Raw genomic sequence first — 25,013 nt, 5'->3', positions numbered from 1 at the left:
GTAATTCAGAGACAGAATGATGAACCTGAGGTATAAAGATCTGCAAATCAAGAATAGATACTAATTCTATTTATTAAGGCAAAATAATATTTGAAATCAATTTTTTTTAACTCTTACCTTCCATCTTGGGAGTCAATATTGTGTATTGGCTCCAAGGCAGAAGAGTGGTAAGGGTTAGGCAATGGGAATTAAGTGACTTGCCCAGGATCACACAGCTGGAAAGTGCCTGAGACCACATTTGAACCTAGGACCTCCAGTCTCTAGGCCTGACTCTCAATCCACTGAGCCATACAGCTGCCCCCTTGAAATCAAATTTTAAAATAATAATTCAATAAATATTATGCCCCTAAGAGGTAAGCACACTATACAAAGCATGGATGATAAAAAATGGAGGTGTCTCTGGCCCAGGTGTTTATAATACATTAGGGAATCTTAAATCCAACAATTTCAAAACCAAATTTATGTCGTTACCCCCAAACACTCCAAAATTCCTAACTTCCCTATTACTGGCACAAGGCAAACAGAGCCAAGATGGTAGAGGAAAGGCAGTAACTCTCCTTCAGTCTCACATTGAGCAGCTGGATGGTAAAGTGGAGACAGTGCCAAGTCTGAAGTCAGGACTACTCATCTTCACAAGTTCAAATCTGGTCTTGGACAATTACTAGTTGTGTGACTCTGAGCAAGTCATTTTGACCCTGTATGCCTCAGTCCCTCTTCAATAAAATGAGATGGAAAAAGAAATAAAAAAACCACTTTAGCATCTCTGCCAAGAAAACCTCAAAAGGGATCTTGAAGAGTCAGACTAGCCTCAAATGATTCAATAGCAACAAATAATGGCCTTAGGTAAGTCCCTTAATCACCCTGGAGTTTTCTTACCCACAAAATAAGCAGATTGGACTAGATGATGTTAAATATCATCAAGTTCTTGTCTTTTGATCCTTGGAGGGCAGTGAAGTTACTAAGTAGTGTGAGTCAGTGCATTCCTGTATTATACATGACTCTGCCACACTCCCATTCTATGCAGAAACATCATTTTACTTACTGGCCCTTCACCCCTTTCCCATTTGTGAATTTCAAAATATTCATGTGCAGTAGAGAATGAAGAAAGTCTAAAAACCTAGCATGGAGAAAAGCTTAAAAAAGGAAGAGTCAGACAAAAAAAATGTTGTTACACAGAAAAGACTATTCTACATTAAATTCAGACTTAAAAAGGAGAAATCAAAGTCCTACTAAATCAAGTCTTTCATAAAAGAAAATTATGTTCCTTGTACAAAAATACTTATGTCAGAATGGTTCAAAAATTAAAACTAAAAGCTGGGTGACTCAGTGGATTGAAAGCCAGGCCCAGAGACAGGAGGTCCTGAGTTCAAATTTGAACTCATACACTAAGCAAGTAGTGCTTACCACTCTTTCTGCCTTGGAACAAATACACAGTATTGATTCCAAGATTGAAGATAAGGGTTTAAAAAAAAAAAAGCTAAAATGGGCTTATAAAAAAAGAATAATACCAAGACACTTTTAGGGTAACCAATCTGTCAATATTCATGATGAAAAAATATTTCAAACTACTAATAGTAAAGGAAATATAAATTAAAGCAATAGTAAGTAAAAAAAAGTAAACCATCACATTTGGTATTAACATGCATTATTGGCAGAGCTATGAATTGGTTCAGTCATTGTAGAAAGCGACTTATTAAATTATGCATATTCTTTGATCTGTTATGCCACTAAAAGATATATAATCTAGTGATGAAAGAGAAAAAGGAATCCATACATACAAAAATATTTAGAGTGGATTTTGGGGTAGTAGCAACTAGAAAGTAAAGGCATATCCATAAATTAGAAAAAGACTGAAAAATTAGGGTGAATGATTATAAAGGATTACAACAAAAAATGATGAAAAGGTGTAATAAGCCCTTATTACAAAGGGTGGTTTCAGAAAAACTAGGGAAGACTTAAATGAATTGATGAACCAGGAGGTTCAGGAACAATTAGCAATCCTATTTTAAAGATAAACAACTCTGAAAGACTTAAGAACAGGGACAGCTAGTTGGCTCAGAGGATTGAGAGCCAAGCCTAGGGACGGGAGGGCCTAAATTTGGTCTCAAGAGACTTCCCAGCTGTGTGACCCTGGGCAAGTCACTTAACCCCACTGGCTTATGCCTTGGAACCAATATACAAGTATTGATTCTAGGATGAAGGCAAGAGTTTTTAAGAAACATAAAAAAACCTAAGAACTTTGATCAATGCAATACCTAACCATGAACTTGAAAAGCAATGATGCAAAGTCTTGAAAGAATGGTAATGGAATACAGAAATAAAATACTTTTTTATTTTTCAAAAAGTGGCCAATGTGGAAATTTATATTAAGTATGCATATTTGTTACACAGGTTTTTTTGTGGGGGGTTTTGAATTTGGGGATATAAATTTTTTTTGGACAAAGAAAGACAATTCCAAACCCAATGACCAATTAGGATTCTACATGAAACATACTATCCAAATCTTATAGACTCTGACAAGAGGAATCCTATTAAGACATATTTTGGGGACACTGTGAAAGTTGTATAGGTATCCTTTTCATACTGTAGGGCAGTGTTGGTCAACCTTTAAGGAGTTGGAGTGCCCAGAGGACAAATTCAAGCTATCTGTGAGCCCCCAGATTACTGAAGAGAATTGAGGGAGAAAGTGCTTACTTTGGGCAGCCGGACACAGATGTGGGACACGCAAAAATTGTCCTAGGACTCTGGGGAAATGGGGAAACAGAGCAGTTCTTCAAGTGCTGGCTCTGTACAGTGCCATGTCTTCACCAACATGGCCCTAGGGGTTAGGGGCACAGCACTCCTACAATCTGGAAAATACACAAACATTTTTGGCCTTCCCTTTATACCAGAAGTCTGAATTATTTCTTCTTTTTTTTCAATAGGGTGTTCACAGTACATTTCAGTCCAGAGTACATTTCTGATTTTCTAAACTTTTTCTATGTCACCTGTAGCTTGCACAAAACTCAAAAATCCCCATTTAATTTCTTACATTTACCTGCAATATATAGAAGTCATGATAGGGGAAGTCATGATGTGGAAGGAATAAATGAAATGTTTTATTTATATATAATACAAGCCTTTTCTTTTTTTCCCCATTGAAGGAAGTAAGAGGGAGAGAAAATAAAAGTTTTAAGCTAAATAAACAAATAAAGCCAAATGGAAAAACTCATTGGGCTCATTCCATGCTACAATAATAACTAACATGTAGGCCAGTTTCAAAGCTTTTAACAGTGTTTATACCAACTTTGTTGTAATAGATATTTTGAACAAGGCTGAGGTGTTCCTAAAAATCTCTTAAATATTTTTATTTAAGAATTTGGCTCAATATTTTACCTCTTTTTTTTCAGCCTTATCTAAGTAATATAAAATTGCATTATAATACCAAAACATGTCCTCTAAGTCACAAAACTTATGTACTTTGTCAGTTTAACATGGTAACCTTATCCTGTCATTCTCATTTTTAAAAACTGGGTAAAATGATCCATTCGAAACGTGACTTCATCTGTTTTTGTTGGAGATTCTTCCCCCCCACCCCCACCCCCTTTGACCTGAAATGAAAAATATTTATAAATGAACCACATATACTATCAAAGTTGTCTTAAGACTTGAATTTTGAATACAAGGAAAAAATGTTTATAACTAAATACTTTTGAGATTTTATTTTTATAGTTTTAATAATAATGTACGATGTAAAGAATGCTTGATTTGGAATCCATTTGGGGAGTCAGTATTTAGAAGCCTCACGATAGATTAAAGGGCAAGCCTTTTGCCTCCAAGATAGACTGATAGCAATTAAATGTTAAATGTGTAATACTGAGATAATGCTCCATCATCAGGTTTGAGGTTAAGAATTGAAGTGTTATGGCTAAAAATCAGTGCTTTGAGATTAAGAAGGGAATTCAGGGTTTGAGGTCAGAGAATCTAGGGAAACATAATTAGTGTTTTATACATTTCAGACACAGGAAGCAGATCATAGTAAGGACCAAATCAGGAAGCAGTAAGAATATTAAAAACCAATTTTATTTTTTTTTAAGAACAATTTTACTGCCAAAGAGCCAATGATATCAAATGAGTACTGTCATTTTCATTACGAAAATTATATTTCTTCAAAGAGCTGTCCGTAGGTGATCTCACGGCACATATCAGCACCTTATCTGGAAGCAACTTATCCAACCAGATGTCATGGGTTTCTTCTTTCTAGTTGTTATATTCTTGAAGAGCCTGAGCCATGAAGAGTTTGCCCAAATTCTGTGCAGTGAACTCTTTGATGTTCTGGCAGTAAGTATTAATTTGGCCTATCAATAAAGGAAAGAAATAAAGAGTAACATGAGCTATATGAAGGAAATAACTACTACAATAAGAAAATTAGAGGGGGCAGCTAGGTAGCTCAGTTGATTGAGAACCAGGCCTAGAGACGGGAGGTCCTAGGTTCAAATCTGACCTCAGATACTTCCTAGCTGTGTGACCCTGGGCAAGTCACTTGACCCCCATTGCCTAGCCCTTACCACACTTCTGCCTTGGAGTCAATACATAGTATTGACTCCAAGACGGAAGGTAAGGGTTTAAAAAAAAAATAGAATGAAAGAACTAGATTTACCAATTATTATGCTTATAATAATTTTTTTAAAGGGAACAAAAGAATATCAGAGTTATAGAATTTGAGAGTAGGAAATCTTGAATTTGGCAACCAGCAATCCGCAAGATTACATATTCAACTAGTAATGATCTAGGTTTCTGCTTGAAAATCTTCTAATACTTCTAAAATACTTCTAATACTTCTAAAAATAGATCACTACTTTTTAAAACTCTTATTCAGTGTTATTAATAAAAGATTTCATTTTAAAAATTCCTCTAAATTTCTATTTTAATCAAAATACTTCCATTATATAGTGTTACCAAAGGAAAAGGAAAATAAAATACTACTAAGAAAGTTCCAAGTACCATCAATCAAAATATGCTGATTATTCAAGAATATGATTGGGATTATTCTAAGCCTAATGGACAAATGGTGCTTTGTCCACTTTGGCCCACATGTTGGCTTACAAAAATTTTATGTAAATCTAATGAGAAAGTTTAAAAATTCCAATCTTTCTTAAATATATAATTCCATAGTTTATTTTGATCTCAAGAATTCAGTGGAAACACTGTATCTAAACCACATGATGATCAATTATGAGATTTCTATTCAATTCGTGAGCTATACACAAGATGATTTTGCAACTTTTACATCTTTCACACACTATGAAATACAGTGCTATGTCATTTGAAAGGAAACTTTGAAAGATTATTTTCTGTGGGTATTATGAATTTCCTATAGACAAAAGTTATATTGTCTGAAACCACATGCTAATTTCCACTATTATGCCTTTATTATAGTGAAGTAAACATCATAAGTGATGTGTTTCACATTAATAATAGTAAAAGATAGCATCTCACTATTTAAAGGTTAAAAGGGTTACGTGTCTTAAAGGTAAACCAGTTGAGAATCTTATTCTTTAGTCTATATTTAGGTCCTTATTGCCACATGTTTAAAAGGGAAAAAAAGTTTAAACATGTTTCTTATTAGAGTATAATTGTTTTCTTGCTAAATTTGAAAGAGGCTTCACATAAAATAATGTAATTATAAAGAATATACAAATGCAATGATGCCTTATTTAAAATGTTTTACATTTATATGTATTCTGAGAAAGCATTAAAGGATTGATACACACAGTTGAAATAAAACCACCTTGAAAAAGAATTTGGAGATTTAAGAAGAGGAATAAATTTGATTTTTTTAAAAGACCCATTAAACTATTTTATTCAGTGTTAAAGCATTAGTACACTAGATGGTAATTCATTACCACATATCGTTCTTGTTAATTACTTTTCATTTCTCCTAAACCAACTTACTTTTTTTATTTACTCACTTTCCTTTTCTTGTATTTTAGATCAACAAGGACGAAAGGAACTTCAAAATGGTTGGCACCAAGAAAGAGACAATACCTGCAATAAGCAGTGAATCCATCCTAGCTGGTGGCTGAAGAGGTTTGAAGAGTTTGGACATGTCTTCTTCAGGAAGAGGTGGTTCTCCTCGGCTCTGGCGCTGCTGATTCTCCTGCTGACGCCGCTGCTGATACTGAAATGAAAGGGAAAACCAGATTTGTGTTCATCAATCAAGTTGATTATTATAAGTTTAAGGAAAAATGGTATCTGAGGCTCTGGATTCTCCACACCCAATTCCCCAATCCCTTACCACTTTTCCCTATGACAGAGATAGGTAGGATACTACCCTCCCCTGCTTTCTTAATCATTTTTAGTAATAATTTACTCCTGCACAGTAAACTTTTAACTTAATAAAACAACAACAACAACAAAAATTTTATTCTAATACTAGTTTTCTGTACTGACTACTCAAAACTGAAATACCATTGAAGATACTGATTATGAAAAAGAAATTCAAGGCTAACTTATAAAATTAGTTAAGATACAACAAAACATAATAAACTCTTCAAACTTGAGAATTCAGATTGATCCATTAATTATTTCACTGCTTCCTGACACTTAAAAAGAAATGTCCAGGAAAAAAAAAGGAGCTCAAATTCACCTTCTTTCCCCCTATTTGTTGGGAGTTCTGGTAAAATTATTCATTTACATTTATCTTCCAGTGAATGTACAGGAACAATTCAAATCAGATACAGATTCAACAATTTTCTGGCTAGGTATCGGAACAACGATATCCATGCAAAAACTATTCCATAGTTTTATAATTGTTCATAAAAAACCATAACAGACGGATTTCCAATTTATGTACTGCTCACATAGAATTATAAGCGGTCCCCTCCAGTGCTATTGCTAGAAAACTTTCTCCATCCTCTCATGTTTCCCCTTAGCCAAACTATAGCCTAGGACTAACTCAAGATTCTCTACTGCCCACCTCCAAACTGTAGATCAAATCAGGACCAATCTAGGGCAGAATGGCCAAGGAAAGGTAAGGAAAAAACATAAACTTCCTATATCTCCCACTACCTTCACATTGCCCCTACTATTGTTTACTCTCTTTCCTCAATTACTGATCCCATCCTCCCTTTAAATAAAAGATTTTCCATTGATATCTTTTGTTTATACATAGCCTGCATCACCTCCTCTCCTTCTACTGCCCACCCAAAGATCTCTTTAAATATAAGAGAAAAAATTCTGGCAAAATTGATCAATGAACCCTTCCCCCTCCCCAAGATGAATACTATATACATGTACCATCTCTCTATATATGTATACCCACATGCACACATACACATACACAGAATACTCTATACGCTTGGAAAACTGCCATCACTATAAAAGGGCAGGTGTAGGGAGATGGAAGGGTATCTGAACTCATATCTCTTCTTAAGGACCAAATATGATTTGTGGTAATTCAAATCATTGAATATATTGCTTTCCAAAATCTGCTTACTTCATTTTGCAGCAGTTCATGTGCATCTGTATATTCTATATTTTGTGTATTCATTATTTTGTTTCCTAAGATACACGAATATTCTACTTCATTAATGTACCACAATTTTTTTTAGCTATTCCTCATTTAATGGGCATCTACTTTGTTTCCACTTATTTGCTACCACCAAAAGGACTATTATTATAAATATTCTGATGTATTTAGGGCCTCTCTTTGGTCAGTGACACTCTTAGATTTTAGGCTTAGCAATACAATCTCTAGGTCAAAAAGGCACAGTCCCATTTTCCATAATAACAATCCCAAAATGTTCACAAACCTTGTCCTAGTCTTCACTTTAAAACCTCTGAATCTAACCTCAATCTAGGAAAGGCTGAGAATATTTTCTGAAACATAAATAGATACTTTTAGACTATCTCAGAAGCACTGTGTTTATGATTTATTCTCCACAGGCCAAAAATGATCAGAAGCAACAAGAGATAGATGTAGCAACAGAAATGGGTCAGTTCTTAGGGCCTAGGAATATCTATATCCAGGCATCTTGGTGTGAAAAGTACCCATCAGTCCCAGTGGGTTCAATATCCACCCTCTTCTAATCTCTACTCCTTTGCTTCAGATAGACACCCTAACTTTAAAAAGTACTGTATTTGAGGTATATCATGGACATTTATGGGTTGAACAGAGAACATAATATCAATTCTAAAAATTATATAGAAAAATACATCTAGAATTACTAAACACCAATTTATCAAAAAATACATTGAAAAAAAAACTACCTAATTATGGAGGGAGTAGGAAGGTGGGAAGCAGGGAATTGCTTAAAAATCTAAATATAGCTAAGTTGAAAATTCTTTTATGAGGGTCTAGTAGTCAATGATACACTACCTTTCAAAGATGCAATCTTATTTGAAATCATCTTATCTAAGACACAAATGCTTAGAATATTTTATAGCAGCCATGATTATAAAACAATTTTCCAGTAAATGTAAAGAACATGTGTGATCTTTTGGGGATACTACTAAAAGAAAGGTTATATATCTTCATCTATGTATAGGTGTATGAGGAAATATTCAGGTAATTTCCCCTCCATCCCCTTGCATTATATTTTCCACTTCCCAGTGGTTGGCTTATTACTTCCTAACAAAACTGCTTGCTTTTAATCACGATCATTCAATTTTTTAAATAAAGTAAAGATTTCTTAAGTGTGCTACTATGACCACTACCAAAGATAGTTAATAATGAAATGAGGCATGAAACTCTGGAAGTTCTTTTCCAAGTAAATACATCCCTGTTATTCGTGTAATATTGGCACTGAAATCTTAACCAAGTATGCCAGCTGATGTTACCATCTCTTTTATAGGGGGCAATCACTTGAAACAGCTGATTGAAAATATAATAAATATAGCATTAAAGAAAATGCCTATACACAAGCAAGACCTCTAAACTTTTAATAATTATCAGCATATATTCATGCTTTCCCAGAGATAAAATAAGTTTTAATGAATGCAACTTTATAAAATAAATTATTTCAAAAAATACTTGTTAGTCTCAGTTAAATTTCTTCATGATACCCACCTGATGTTTCTGTTGCTGCTGTTTACTGGTGTTTCTCATATAGGTGTTATATTTAACTATATCCTGACTCATTTCATCCACTCTGTCCATCAATAATTGCAGACTCTTTCCCAGGTGATTACTGGAATTCAAAGCAAATTATATTTACTTATGGCATCATTATGATTTTTTAAGAGGTAAAGTATAGGAGATAAGGAAATTCTATTGACAAGGCTAACATTTCCCTCTGAGAATCCCAGAACAGCTTTGGGATTCAGAATCAACCACTTATCTGAATAAGAGTAAACTACATAGTTATGAAAGCCTGGAATTACATAGAATTACTATAGAATGAAAATCTACATAAGATCCAAAAATGTACTAGTACAAAACACAAAAAAGTTGGAGATATTTTTTTAGAAAGATCTTTAAATAGTCCTAGAGCATTTTATGGGTAAAAATACAAGGCAGTTTGTTAATGCTCATTTTGAAACATTTTAAACACTGTTGGTATTATGCATGAATTATTTTTATTCATATATTCAGGAATATTTCTTGTTACACAAAATATTTCCTCCTTCCTCAGTGAAAATATCTTTTAAATGTTATTCTTTCCCTTAAGGCCCCTAATTTTCTTCCGTCAAAAACATCTGAAGGTATTTCTTGCTCCATGTCTTTATTTCCAAGTAGAAGTGAAAAGGAGAGATGCCAGAGTTGTTGTGAAGGAGGGGGAAAAAAAAGTAAAATCTGGCAACCCAGAAACTTAAAGGACGGTGTTGCTTTTGACAGGACAGTGAAGCTGAAAAGAGACTATAGTCAGTCAGCCAGTCAATGTCTGTCTCTCTCCTTCCCCTCTCTTCCCCCTCCCTCACCCCTCTCATCTCAATGGAAGAATAACATGCACAAGTATGTATGCATGTAAGTATCTATATTTATATAAAGGAAATATAAACAAATTCAAAGCAGTTAGAGATAGAAAGCATTACCGATTGTATTTTTTTGTTTTTTATTTGAGGGATGGAGGGAAGAGGGAGGGGAATGGCTATAATGTGAAGGGGAGTGTATTCCAGGGATAGAGTATGATCAGTACAGAGGTCAAGATGAGTGCCGTGCAGGAGAAACAGAAAAGGGTAGTATGGATAGATCTCAGAGTGCAAGAGTAAAGTATAAGAGTTTTGAGGCAGAAAACAAAAGGGTACTAAAAGCTAAAAAAAAAATCAGTTTCTATTTTATCCTAGAGGCAATAAGAAGTCATTGGAGTTTAATAGGTAGGGAAGGAGCATAATGAGATACGCACTTACGGAAAGTCACTTTGTCAACTTTGCAGATGATGAACTGCAAGCAGGGATATAAGGCAGGAAGATCAATTAGGAGGTCATTACAATAATCTAGCCAAGAGGTGAAGAGAGCCTGAACTAAGATAGAAGTTCTGTAAGTAAAAGAGGTCAGATGTGAGAAATATTGAGAGAATAAAAAAGGTAGTATTTGGCAAATGATGATTATACAGAGTGATGGAAAATAAGAAGTCATGGATAACACCAAGATTATAAACTGGAAACTGGGGATGCTAAAAGAATGCTAATGTCTTCAACAGAAATACATTAATTTGAAAGAAGACTTGGAGGAAAAAGATTATGAGTTTTATTTTGGACAGCTTGAGTCTGAGTCTCAACAAAAGTCCTGCATGAAATATCCAATGGGCTATTAAGCATGGGACAAAATATAGAGAACTGTGAATCTTCTGAATACAGATGTCAAATTAAGCAGTTGGGAGTTGATGAGATCACCAAACAAAACAATATAAAGCAACAGTTCTCAAAGTGTAGCCCAGGGATTAATGGGGATATGTGAGATTGGGGGGATAGGGAGGTATGCAAGGTCAAACCTTTTCATAATAACACTAAGATATTTTCATTTTTAATACAGTAAACTTGTTTCTATTTAGATAGACCTGATTCCAAATAAAAAACATTTGAAGTAGGGTCTTAGATAATTAAGAATTTAAAGAGGTCCAAGACTAAAAAGTTTGAGAACTGATCTAGAAAGGCCAGGATAGCCTCAGAGAACACCTACAGTTAAGTGGTGTGATATGGAATTTGAGGAGGGAAAGGAATAACCAGAGAACTGTGGGGTACAATGTGTGGTGACCTTAAAATGCTACTTTATTGTCAGAGACTAGAGGGCAATGAGGAAAGAGAATGATATAAAGGGGATTTGAAATTCATTTCAAATGAGAAGAGGGGGAAAGAGATTGGTGTCATTTTTTCAGTAAAGAGGTACAGTCTTCAGTTGAGGTTGTGGAAGCTTAAGGGCAAAATGGAAGGTTTGAAATAGTTTCCACAGCAAGTGAATTAAGGAACCAATTAGGGAGAAATAAAACTATTAATTTGCTGTGGTGAGACCAGAGTCAAAGCTGTATAGCCTGAATGTAAAACAAACAACAAACACAGTTGTATGACTTTCACATCTGAATGCTCTGTTCAGCAGCATGTGAAGAGGTAAATGGTGGGAATGATCCACAACTGAGGTTTGACAAGGGAAATAATGCTAATAGCACAAGGAGTGATAGATTCCAAAATAGGAGGGATTTTTGAGAAAACATGGATGGGCTGAGATTGGCCCTGCTGAAGGGAGTACATATACTGCCAAGACACTACATAAAACAGATAGTTTAATGACAGAATTATTGTGAATACCATTCTTTATACAAGTGACACCTATGTCTCAAATCCAATAATGCTTTTTTAAAAGTCTATATGTTGAGCTGTTTGTACTAGTTTATTTCAGAGTACCTGTGATCAGTTTTTATAATTTTACTATCATCTCTTTTTTCTGTCAAACCATCTGAAGTACTGCCAATGTACATAACTAAAGCAGTCTCTATAGCAGTAGATGAGCAGCCCTGAAAAGATGTCAGTAAGTCTATGCATCAGAGGTGCTAGTTTTTCCTCAATATACTGGCCCTATCAACCTGGTTCCTAATCTATAAAATCCACTGGATTCGAATATCTACAGCTCTAAATACCCATTAGTACACATAACTTAAATTTAAATTCTTACACAGCTTAATGAAACTTTAATTACTGAGCTCTGACTAGGTGGTTAAAGATTAGGGGAGGGAAGGAGGTCTGGATCACTTGTTTTTATATTATGTATATATATTTATATATGCTTACTGTGAAATCAGACATGAAATTTTGTGGTATTTTATCACTGAATGAGAATGAACTCCTAAAGACCAAAAGTTAATGATACAAACAATATATGAAATTTCTATATAGCTCCACCAGCCCTATTTATAATCAATGATCAAAATATTAAGTATGAACATTTTGGCCACTTCTTTAGCTTAATTTAAAAGTGCTTTCCTGAATGATTTGACCAATAAATAGAAACTTTAGCAGTATAGTGACATACTTATCTTTCCACAGCACCTCCAACATTGACTATTCTCATCTTTTGTCATAATTACTGAGAAAATAAAATTGATTCTATTTTGCAATTAAGTATTCTTTATCACTGCTGAATTTTGCATGTTGCCCAATCATATTTATGTTTTTCTGCATTAAGTTCAGAAGTTCAGCTTTCCTCCCTGAGTTAATTAAGTTTAGCAGATGAGTTTTGCTGCTAACCACTATCTTGTGTTAAAGAAATCTCTTCCAAGAATTATGGTCTGTTATCTCTGCAACACTGGCTATCCTTTGAGAAAATCTGGTCTTTTATTGTTGTTACTGTAAGTAGCCATATATAGGTAACATCTATAAGCTTTCTGTATAGCCATAAGACGGAAGATGGTGTGGGTTGCTAGCCCCGCAATCCAAAATTCTGGCCAATCATATTGTTTTCCTAGGCTTTGTAACATAGCATATTGTTTTTCCATCTCTGATGCCACTTTCTAGCATTTGGATGCTCCTCCTTTTGTCTGTTTTAAAAAATGGTATGTCTACCTTCATTCAGGGCCCTTTTGCTTGCTGAGGAGCTAACGATACCTTTTATTGCTAACTGATAGTCTTGCCAATAAATTCAGTGCATCCAGAATTTGTGCCTCAGCTTATGTAAATTTATTTATGTAAATTTACTAGGTGTAAGACAAAGCTGAAGAACTGTTTGGATTTGCATTTCTCTTCATTATTATTTGAAGTTCTTTTGATAATGGTTTGCTAAATACTTCTTTATCTCTAGTCTATTGAGGGGTAATTACTATAGTATAGTATAGTATAGTATAGTATAGTATAGTATAGTATAGTATAGTATAGTATAGTATAGTATAGTATAGTATAGTATAGTATAGTATAGTATAGTATAGTATAGTATAGTATAGTATAGTATAGTATAGTATAGTATAGTATAGTATAGAGACTATAAATAGTCTCATATTTTTGTTAAATTTCCCAAGAATTTTGTTAGAGGAACCAAATAAAAGGGAATGGTTGATTCAAAGTGTAAGATGTGATAAGTATGTTATAGTAGGGATAATTTTCATGTATGTGTTGATGATCAGGTCTCTTCTGGTATTGGTGTAAGGTGTTAACATAAAACTAATTTCTTCCAAACTATTTTCCAGTTTTCAAGGAAGTCAATGTCAAATAACAAACAATGTTATAGATTCATGTTTTAAAACAGGCTAATTTGAACTGTTTAATTTTTCTCTTATCTAATCTGTTCCACTGAGCATTTAAAAAAAATTTTGAAACTACCACTTTTTAATATAATGAAGTCTCAAAGTATAATTTTCCTTTCTTACTTTTTTCTTGCATAATTTCTTTTGAAAGTCTAGTACTTTGTTTTTCCAAGTGATTTCTGGTATTATTCAGTCAATCTCAATATTGTATTCCTTTTGAAGTATGATTCTTATGACACTAAAGACAATGATTAATTTTGGAATTTTTTATCATTTTTATAATAATGATGAAGTTCAACCATGAACAACAAATGTACCAACATTTAAGACCTTATTTCCTTCAAAATATTTTGCAATTATATTCATGTATCTTAAGTATGCTCCACTATGTTAAGGGTAAATTTAGGGGTTGAGACTGAGTATAAATTTAGTTGGTCACCAGGGATTTAAATTCTAAATCCCAATTAAATACTCAAGTCAGAATGGAATAGAATGAAGAAATTAAGAATGAGAGAAACAGGGAAAGGGGAATTGAATTGCTCTGGCCCAGGCTGAGCAAGGCAAGAGTTCAGAGGCCTTGGCCAAGGGGCCTCTACAGAAGCCAAGGGAAAAGGGAGTTAAGCCTTATCACTCACCACGTGACCATCTAAAAGAAAGTGGTCTGAGGTCTCCCATGGAGCTCCTCCAGGGTCCAGTTCCAGGGTCAAGTCTGCCAAGCGTTCCTCTCACAGAAAGTGACAAGAAACATAAAGGCAGTTCTTTACATCACTTCCTGTGTCTCACATGTACCAATGATGGCTTAAACTTGGCTTAGGACAGCACAGGGGGTCAGTCAGTTGTTTCTGATTTGTTACTTGTTAGCACATGCCAGTCATAGGCCTTCCTCCCCGACACTTAATCCTTAAGTGGAGGGTGTATACATTCCTGGTTGCTGGAATTTTAAAGACTAAGCCAGGTAGAGTAAAACTAAAATTCACAATTATCTATTCCTTTATTCATTTTATAATTCTTTAGAGTGGGACTTCTAGTTTTATTATTTCCACATGCTACTTTTCTAATACTACATGATTTTAAATAAAATCATGCTATTAGCAAATTTGGTCTCCTCTTTATTTGCATTCATTCCTTAATTTCTTTTTCCTTTCTCATTGCCATGGCTAGCATTTTTTTTAATTATGTCAAATAATCATGGCACAAAGGGCATTCTTGCTTTGCTCTTCTATTTGGGGGAAATTAATAGTTGTCTTCCCAATGCAAATTAATTATATATTTTAATTTTAGAACAAAAATATTTTTCAGAGTAAAAAAGCTTTCTTTATTTAAAATACTAGAAATGCTAGTAACGGCAATAAGAAATATAAGAAAGAAATTAAAGGTATAAAGATGGGGAAAGAAGAGGTAAAAATCTTGAAATGCTGATCCTGCAATGATTTATTTTTAAAATCCTAAGGAATCAATAACAAAAAACTAATTAAAACAGCTTTGGTAAATTTGCAGACAATAAAATAAAATGACTGAAACTGACAGCCTAAATAAGAATAACAAAAAATAAAATTATTTTTAAAATTACAAAAATCACAAAATATGTGAGTCTACCCCCAACAAGGTGTTAGATACAGTATCTATAGAACATTGAAGAATATAAAGGACAAAAAGCATCCCCCAGGACGAAATGAAATGAAAGAGTTTCCAATTCCATCAGAACAGCAGAGGAACTGATAAAAATCTAATGAAAAGAAGCACAGAAGTTATATAGGAGACCAAAGACTAGGCCTCAAGAAATGGCACCAGTTCAAATAATATAAGGAAGAATTAGTAAGGGAAACAGAAAATGCAGAAAGAGAATCAGTATAGTAAGTGTCCAGGAAGAAAAAGCAAAGAAACATTTCAAAAAGTTCAACAGTACTATTGTAAAAAGTGTAAGAACTGAGAAAATGGTGATGCCTTTGCTAATGAGGAAATCATTAATAACCTTTCAGAGTAAAGTTTCAGTACAATGGAGTGATAAAGATGTGCATGGGGGATACTGCAGAAACCAGGGTAGCTTTAAGAAGATGAGAAATCAGGGAAAATGTTAAAAATGACACTAGAAATATTTCATAGTTTTATTTACTTCAATTAACTGTTCAATACTATGAGTATGATATTAGAGATTGGGTCTTCTTAAATTAATTTAAAGCTAAGAAGTAGAGAGGCTGGCTTGAGAAAGAATTGGAGTTTGAAGCAGATCTAGATCGAGTGTCAATTTCAAATGGGGGGGGCAACAACTTTTTTTCAGTGGCAGTTACTCTGAAGGAGTAGCAGTTACTTTCTCTCAGGAGTGCTGGGAAGAGGTGATATATATTTTTTTCTCTCTCTCCTCGCTGTCTGAGGTAGAAGGAAACGAGGGAGAAATCTGAAGGCATTAAGTGATTTTTCCCTTTCCAACTTGGGAAAGACTTGTGACTGTCTATTGCTGTTACATAAATTGTTTTTATATCTTAGAAGAACAAAGAAAGACCTGGTCTTTGGTTTGGACTTTGAGTCTGCTAAGACTCAGAGTCCTTCACGCAAGAGTCCTAACTTGGTTCTGGCTGAGGCTCAGCCAGTTAACTTTTGTTATTTTTATAATTTGGAGACTATATACTTTGTTATATACTTTGTATAAGGATAATAGTGTTTGGTTTATTGTAGAATAGTAAAAATTTGGGTTAGTCAGATCAGGAAGGATCAGTGTAGACTGTGGAACCAGGGAGTTTTATTTGGGTGGCGTTAGAATCTCTTGGAATTATAAATCCTTTTTTATCTTTATATTTTCATTAAATAATTTATTTTCATATAACAAGAGTCTCCTTAACATCCTTGCGCCTGACCCTGAAGAGTTCACTTATGAGCTTCACTTCTTGATAAGATAATTCACTTCATTTCACTGATATAAACTGAAGATTCTTTGTAAGCACAGTATCAAATCAGTTTATAAATCAATAATCAATTCATTCACCCATTATTCTTACACTACTTAACATCATTTTACCTCAAATTATTATTCCTTCAAAAACTAGTATGAAAAATGAGGACATGGGTACACATATATGTATAAAGTATCTCCAATGTCTTAGTGAAATTTCAGCTTTAACGGGGGACAGCTGGGTTGCTCAGTGGATTGAGAGCCAAGCCTAGAGATGGAAAGTACAATGTTCAAATCTAGACACAGATACTTCATGTGACTCTGGGCAAGTTACTTAACCCCCACTGCCTAGCCCTAACCACCACTCTTCTGCTTTGGAACCAATACACAGTATTGATTCTAAGACAAAAGGTATGGGTTTTGTGTTTTGTTTTTTAAAGCTTAAAAGTGCACTAAAACTTTGGGGAAACCATAGATATATACAGTAGCATTTATAATATACTAACTCATTTAAGATAAAAATTTATTATAAATATGAATCTAATATAGAAAAGGAAGCCTTTGAAAAATCTCCTAATGTAGAAGGTTTATATATGATAGCTGTGAGATATGTGTCATGGCTGAATGTTACAAGTACTTTCTATTATAATGCTACTATGAGCTTTTTGTAGTTTATAGCAAAATGAAATTTAATTAGAACTGAATACTACCAGAAATACTGAAAAACTTGAACCATACTGTATTCAAAGGGCATCATGTCTAACAAATTCACAATTCTATTTCCAATAGTAATCACAGGAAATCGGAACAGGTATAAAGACTGATTTTAAGTGAATCTCTTCAGGTCTAGCTCACCAAAATAATGAAACAGAGAGTTACTGTTAAAAGCTGCAGTAATATAGTGTTTGCTTTCATTGCCAAGCAATGTGATAAACAGATGTGATACAAGGTGATAGGTATGCTCTAATTCTTTCTTGTTATCTTCAGTGCCTAATGTCCATACTTGGTCTGACTTTTAAAAGCGAATGAAAAATCACAATTATTTTTCACATATGTTAAGTTGCAAACTTGTGTCATTCTTCTTTACCAATAATAAAAGATTTTACAAAATAACTATAACTGAAAATGTTACCTAATAAAGTGAAAATATAGCATTATTTTTTCAAGAAATGGAGTCTATTACTATGCTTTATTCGTGATGTAGAACAAATTATCGTGTAAATCAAACCACTGGGTACCCTACCCACTTGTAGGTGATGAAAGGCAGGGCCCAAGCAAAATGCTTAAGGAATTGCTGACTTATGATTCTTGATGAATTTATAAAAATATTATGGCAACTGGCACAATGTATCAGCACACTAAATTAAGTTACTAATAAGGAAAACAAAATGTACAGCAATTATGCTGCAATTTAAAAAACTATTTTTAACTGTTAAATTCAATGGTCCATTATACTTTCAGCTTCAATGTTGTTTCATTTGTTCTTGCAACAACAACAACAAAAAACAATTGGGTCTTTAAAGAACTTCATATGGAAAGCAGGAGGCCCACTCCTTATTTCGCATAAAATTAAATGCAGAAGATGAAAACTAAAATAAACATTTCTGCCTAGATCTTTGTTGCTGCAGTGAATAGTGAACATTTTGTTGGCCATTAAAAGTGCCACTTTATACAGAGATATTATATACTAGTTCACTGGGTTATTTGAAAGAAAAAAAAGTGATAATTATTGTATATATTTTATGAAAGAAACAAAAACTGGTAAGAACATGAATTATTTAAGTAAACTGTTAGATAATTAAATGACATAAAAGAAAAAAATTGTGTCTTCTACTAGGTAATATATCACTAACTTAAGGAGAAAAAAAGGGATTAGTTAAAAAAAAAAGTCAGGAAATGATTTTAAAGATTCAATCACAAACAGTCCTGTGCTCAGAATTTTCCTGGGAAACTGAGTCATTGATGCTAAACTCTCTTCACAATCCTTATGGTTTTTATTACATTACTGTTTGCTTTTTAAATCTCACTCTCTTATTGTCAGTCATCTAAACCTACCAATGGACTAAGTGAGATTGGAACAAGGAACTTCCTACGTATATCAACACCATAACAGAAAGAATAATTTGGGAGGATAGAGGGAGGGGAGGGAGCACCTCTATTACTCTGCCATTGTAACTGTGTTTTCCAATTCCCTTAACAAGAGGGAAGCAGAAACCCAGTGTGCTCTTTCGAGCATATTCCGATATAACTTTTGGAATCACTTGGAACCATGCAGGATGCTTAGGAGAGTAACATCCTATTTTTACTCCATGGTTCTCCAATCTGCTTCCTCCTGGAAAAAATAAACCAGTAACTAACAGGAGTCATTCATTGTTATCACTTTGATTTTTCTTTTTTTATTAATCTTAAAATTAGTTTCCTCTTAAAGGTCTTCCTTTGTAAATAAAGGATAATTATTTAAAAATCACTAGAAATTAAAGTAGTCACATTTGGGGAAATGTCATCACTGTTAAATTTTTTTAAATTTTAGTTTTTTCTGAAGACTGTAAAGATTAAAATTTAGGGGAGACTGGGGAGACTGAGGCAAGGTAGAAATTAGTTTCTCTCTGCAAGGAGTATTATATTTTTTTAGAGGTTTATTGAAGATTAAGGATTAAAGAAAATACAGGATAAGAAACACGTGTCCTGGCCATAGAGTGGCCTAGACACAACCACACTTACATTATGAAAAAAAGCCACATCTGCCCCAAACGGAAGTCCAAACCGGAGAGACCCTTCAAAAGCCTTTGAATCAGCTTAAATACCTTCTCGATCTCGGCCCAGGTGAGATTACAAGGCATTTTGGGGAAGTGGAGCAAGGAATTGTGGGGATTGTAGTCCTGTATTCGAGTCTGTTTTTTACAAGACCACGTAGACAAACTATACCTCACTGCAATACATTTTTGTCTCAAACTTCTACAGAGCTCAAGTAAATGAAAAAAAGTGAAATGTTGCTTTGATAAAAAATATATTTCTCTTAAGGATTAATTACTATCTACATGGTTCCTTAAGTATGAGACGAACTATATAACAGAGTTATGTAAGATTTTTAAATTCCTACCTCCTAAAGCATTTATAGTATCAAAGCAACAACAAAAAAAAAACCCAACAAGGCAACTTGGGAAAGACTCATTTGTATAGTAACAACTAAAATCCCAATATACTTTATCAATTGAATGCTTTTCTATTCCTTCTTAATAAAAGTCTAGAAAGTACTACTAGCATATACAGACGCTGGTTATTAAGTTTATACGTTTTTCATTAACTGACTATTGTTATGGGAAAATAATTTCCTTTAAGGAATGTGAAGACTGAGTAAAAGTATCCTTTCCAAAAAAGTGGCAAAAAATATATAAAGTTTCCATTAAAGTAGACAGGCCCACTTACCTGCTGGCTAGACTGAGCAATTCATGTTTATCTGCCACAGCTGATTTCTTTTCTAGTTCCCACATTAGTACATTGATCAAATGTGAATTTTTAATTATAATCGGCACTTCTTCAAACATGTGCTCAAAGGTGATATTTGCCTTTTTCAATCTGTGAAACAAGTTAAAAATATTTCAGTCTTTATAGTCATAAATAAAGGTTAGATTGCTTGTGTTTTGTATATCTTTATTCCATTTAGGTTGGTATCCATTGGATTTAATAAGTTGGTAATATTACCATTCCCAAAGTGGGTATGGATTATTTTAAAGGTCAATCAAAAGGCAAATTATTAAATTAATTAAATATTGGGTTATTAAAATATTCACTTATAAACCTAGAAAATAATATTCTAAGTAATTTCACTTTAGTTCTTCCATTCCCAAGCAAGATAGCCTTAATAGTGCCAGCAATAATAAAAATTTTAATTTCAAAGTCACTTACACTTAGCAATCTATATTTAAAATATGAAAAAACTTGTTATTTTTATGCAGAGAAATACTCCAGTTGTCAGTAATTTAATCTTAAAAGTCTATCAAAAGAAAAGAGATTAACAACTAGTAAAAAGGCCAAGTATTTGGAAATGGACACAAATGTTTGAGAATATAAATAATCCTCAACCAGAGCAATATTAAGGGAAATTTGTAAAAGCATTTCTTGGGCATGCTTTTCTTTCCAAATTATTCCAATCTTAATTCCTCTAAGAGCTAAAGGATATTTATAAAACCAGAAACCTCTTCACTATCTTTTAGGTTGTACAAGTTCTTCAATATTAAAAATGAACTATTAATATTGATTAATGAAGTATTATATAACCTTCAAAAACTTCACTATTCTGAAAAGGAAGGGTTAATGTATAGAACAGGGGGCATTTTGAGTGCTGAGACAAAAAAAAAGGTGTAAATTAATATTTTTGATAAACAGGAAAAAGGTTCTATTGGACAAGATACAAAAGAATGTTATGCCTAATTAAGTGAAATCACAAAATACCCATATTAAGATACTAATTCTTACTCCAACCACCAATATGGTATAAAAAAATTCTCCATAAAGCTTCCAATATACAAGATACTTAAAATCAAGTCTTTTAAAAAACCATTTATGCTTTCTTCCACTGTCTTACCCCACCTAGAAGGAGTTCAACACACCAGAAAAGATATATAACTTACTAACAAAGTCTGGGTATTTTTTACATCTTCCTTCATTTATTCAATGATTTATTTCTCCAAACATATAACCTAATTTTAATTAATGGCAATCCTTACTAGAAGAGACATTCTGTGAAGGAGATGCTAAATCTGGAAAGGAAAAAAGAAGGTTGTACTAAGTAATTCTGACAGCTTCTACTAATATGTAAGGCAAACCCAGTACATCAAATTAACACCTGGGGGGCTTCTGGAGGGTGGGAGTGAGTTTCATCAAAATATTCCTGAAACCATTTTAAAATCCTTTTTTGTAAGAACAAAAGTACTTACGCTTCTGGAGAAAAATCTTTCTCTTTACAAACTTCCATCAGCTTAGGAGTTAGCCTGTATGCCTTCAATGATAGAGACCCTTGAGCAGTTTTTATGGGATCTTAAATAAGAAAATGAATAATCATATAAAATTGTCATCATTACTTGATTCATTCTAAATGAATAATACATCTTTCCACATAACTTTTTGCAAAGTAGATAAAAAAATAAGAAATAATATGATCATAATCTAGAATAGATATTTGTCAAATCAGTAAACAAGTACTGAATAACTAAAAATTACAACATGTAAGATACGTAAAGTGGAGTAAAATATATCCTTTTGTCAAAAGAATAACTAAAAACCTAATATCCTTTAAATTTAGTTTTCTATAAATACAAAATGGAATTTTTTTAAGATGTTACTTTTAGAAAACAAAGACCATGAACTTTGAAAGTTATACTAAAGAGTCTTTTTAAATACATATTTCAGATCAAAATTTATTTGTGCTGATAGGTATCTCTTATACATTTTTCATCTCAGTAGAGTCCTTATCTACATTGCTTAGATGAAAGCGATTTTAGAACACAGATCACAGACATTGAGTGTGCTGTCTTGACACTGTCTCTTTACTTTGGGGGGAAATAATTTTATTAAAAGTAACTGTTTAAAAACTCCTACAATAAGGAAGCTTAACACTTGGAGCATGATAACGGCTTGGGCAAGCCAATATTAGACTAAAACCTGTGTTAACATTCATGTTGTCTGAAACTTAACACAGTGAAACTTTTAGCAATAGGTGATAAAATGAAAACTAAAATAGACTGAAACAAGTGGAAAATTCATCAAGGTCTGATGATGCAATGTTTCCAGCCAATATAAGTACACTTTAACAACTTGTTCTTTACTGTAATCCAATTGTTAACATACTGAAACAATTTTGGGGCAGCTCATAAGATTGATCGTATTCATTAGTATTTTTTCTGACAGATACTCAGGACGTTACATTTACTTCTCAGCTGGAAACTATATGCAAGTCTGCCAGATATGGCAAACTGTGAGTGTTTGGGGAGGGGGAGGCTATAAAGCTGTTAAATTGCCTACAGTTCTGATACAGCACAGAACATCTGGTCTGGAGAGCTTGAGGAAACACCATTAAATAGGCAGAAAAGAAAAAAATCTTTGTGCTAAGAAACAGTCCAGGTTTTGTACACTCCTGTCAGAGGTATAAAAAAAAATCTTGGCAAGTTGTGTTATGATTGGTCAGTCACGTACAGAGCCAGACACTCTAGCAATCGGGGTTTGTTAGACATCTGGTCTAGTTCCACTAGCCCCTTCAACAAGGGAGGGGAGATGGAGGAATAAAAATGAAGCAGCTACTCCAGCATTCCAAAACGTACACATCAGGGCTCTGATAGCAAGAAAAATAAACAGAAAGAAGGAAACCCTGTCTAGACTTAGCTGCTGCTGAGGCTGCTGCAGACACAGGGTTGGTATTTACTCGAGAGGGCCTGCCAGGCTACTCTTATAGACAAAAAAGACAGAATGCAAAAATAGTAGAAATAATATTAAGGGAGAAAAGAATAATAAAGAAAAACTTCTACAAACCATAAATGAGAACTACAGACTCTTCAATTGCATGTTGGTAACTGAATTGGGAATCCAGGAGAGCACGGGTGACAAAAGAGCCATAGTATGTAGACTGATACCAACCAACATGAAGATGATCAATATTTACATGACGAAGACTGCGCATCATTTCCATCTGATATTGAACTAGATAAAAAAAAAAGACATGTTTTTAAATGTTAGACCATCCATAAAAGTAACCACATTACACAAAACTTCTGAAACAAACAAAATTAAATAGTCAAAGAAGCACTACCCATTTCTGGACCTTTTTTTTTTTTTTAAATCAACTTATATGATAAACTTGACAAAAGGTAGCTGAATACCTCTTAATTTCTTGTTATTCTATTAACAATCAACTTACTTCAAAGAAAAAGTATTGTCAGATCATGACTTAAAGATAGTTTTAAATAATATATACAATTCTAATGTGTTGAAGTAACATAATTGTTAGACCAGTTAATTGAATCTCAATAATTTGATGTAAATAATTCAGGAGGGAAACTTATGGATTCATGGATATAATTAAATTCTGTTCAAAGGGATGTTTCATTTAGGATTATAAACGAGTTAATGCCTGCTTTTTTCCCACCATTATCTACCATAGAACAGAAATGTTAAGACCATTAGAGGAAGCAATGTATATACTACACTGATTAAAAACATCAGAATTCCTTTTTGTCTTCATCTGGTGCCCCCTACTGTATATCCTGATTTTTAAAAATCTTTCATTTTCCTTATTGTGTTCTCAATGTAGCAAGTTAAAAAGGATAAAAGAAAATATCAATTGATCAGAATATATTAACTAAGAAAATGTTTTATATAGACTTTTAAGTCCTTAAAGTGTTGAATACATTATATAATCAATGTCCACATAACCAAGAATCAAGTTTCAAGGATGAGAAAACTGATCAGTTCAAAACTGCAATCTATAATACACTAAGTAAAGTAATCTTAAGGCTGTGAAATAATTATTTTACTAACTTTCAAATATATAAACCTTAAATTATAATGCTATTTACTATTTACCATCTTCAACTGAGTCCCATGATTTTATTTGGAAAGTTTTGCTCAGGACTTTACAACATTGGCATTAAAGAAAAAAAGTATTTACTCCTCAAACTTTAGAACAATAACCGATTCTGGAGAGTAAATAAGAGTCAAAGAATGCCAAAAATTATATGAGAAATTTCTCTTTAAAGTGAACAATTATTATTTTTAAATGCCCCCATTAGTCAAAAAGGATATAAACCTGCTTACTGATATTTCCCAATCAACTCACTGAATTACTTGAGTATGGAACATTACTATTTCAAAAGGTATTCTTCTGTTGCTCAGAACAAGAAAAAAATTTTATTATATGAGCTGTAAAGAGACATTTTGGCTTACTGATTAGGCTATATATTAAAGATTCTGATTTCTCATTTCTAGCTGAATTCACAAGAGTAGATTATCTACTAGAGTGTATATTAAAGGGATATATATTTGCTTAAAGATTTCCTAAGCTCATATGTTTCTACCTCTGAATGTGATCATTTTTTTTCTTAAAAATTAATACATCACTATGACCCTCTTTGAACAAAGGCACCATTACAGGACATATATCCCAAGGAAACTATCAAAAAGAATAATTACCCCATATAATCCAATTATTTATAGCAGCATTTTATGTGGAAGAAAAAAGTAGAAACAAAGTAGAGATGCCTATTGATTAGGGAATGGCTAAACATACTGAGTTACATGAATGTAATATTAGTGTACTCTAAGAACTGACATGTAATAAATACAAAAAAAGTATGGAAAATATCTACACGAAATGATAGAGTGAAGAAAAGTCAAGGATACAACATTTACAATAATTATAACTTAAATGGACATGGACACACACACACACACACACACACACACACCCAAGTGAATATAACAAAATT

The 25,013-nt window shown here is 33.3% G+C and overlaps 1 protein-coding gene across 1 annotated transcript in view; it reads right to left on the bottom strand.

Moving 5' to 3' along the window:
• Positions 1 to 4,043: 4,043 nt before the first annotated feature.
• EIF3H (eukaryotic translation initiation factor 3 subunit H) overlaps positions 4,044 to 25,013 on the bottom strand; it is a 115,538-nt gene continuing 94,568 nt past the window's right edge. The window contains exons 3-8 of the mRNA XM_001369936.5: positions 23,062 to 23,229; positions 21,474 to 21,573; positions 19,963 to 20,112; positions 9,050 to 9,170; positions 6,028 to 6,160; positions 4,044 to 4,337 (exon numbers count right to left, since the gene is read on the bottom strand). Of these exons, the coding sequence (XP_001369973.1) occupies positions 4,240 to 4,337; positions 6,028 to 6,160; positions 9,050 to 9,170; positions 19,963 to 20,112; positions 21,474 to 21,573; positions 23,062 to 23,229 (770 nt within the window). The 3' untranslated portion in view covers positions 4,044 to 4,239. The remainder of the gene's footprint in view (positions 4,338 to 6,027; positions 6,161 to 9,049; positions 9,171 to 19,962; positions 20,113 to 21,473; positions 21,574 to 23,061; positions 23,230 to 25,013) is intronic.

Source organism: Monodelphis domestica, chromosome 3 (assembly GCF_027887165.1).
Source record: "Monodelphis domestica isolate mMonDom1 chromosome 3, mMonDom1.pri, whole genome shotgun sequence".
Taxonomy (NCBI): Eukaryota; Metazoa; Chordata; class Mammalia; order Didelphimorphia; family Didelphidae; genus Monodelphis; species Monodelphis domestica.
This window is presented reverse-complemented; position numbering and strand designations above follow the sequence as displayed.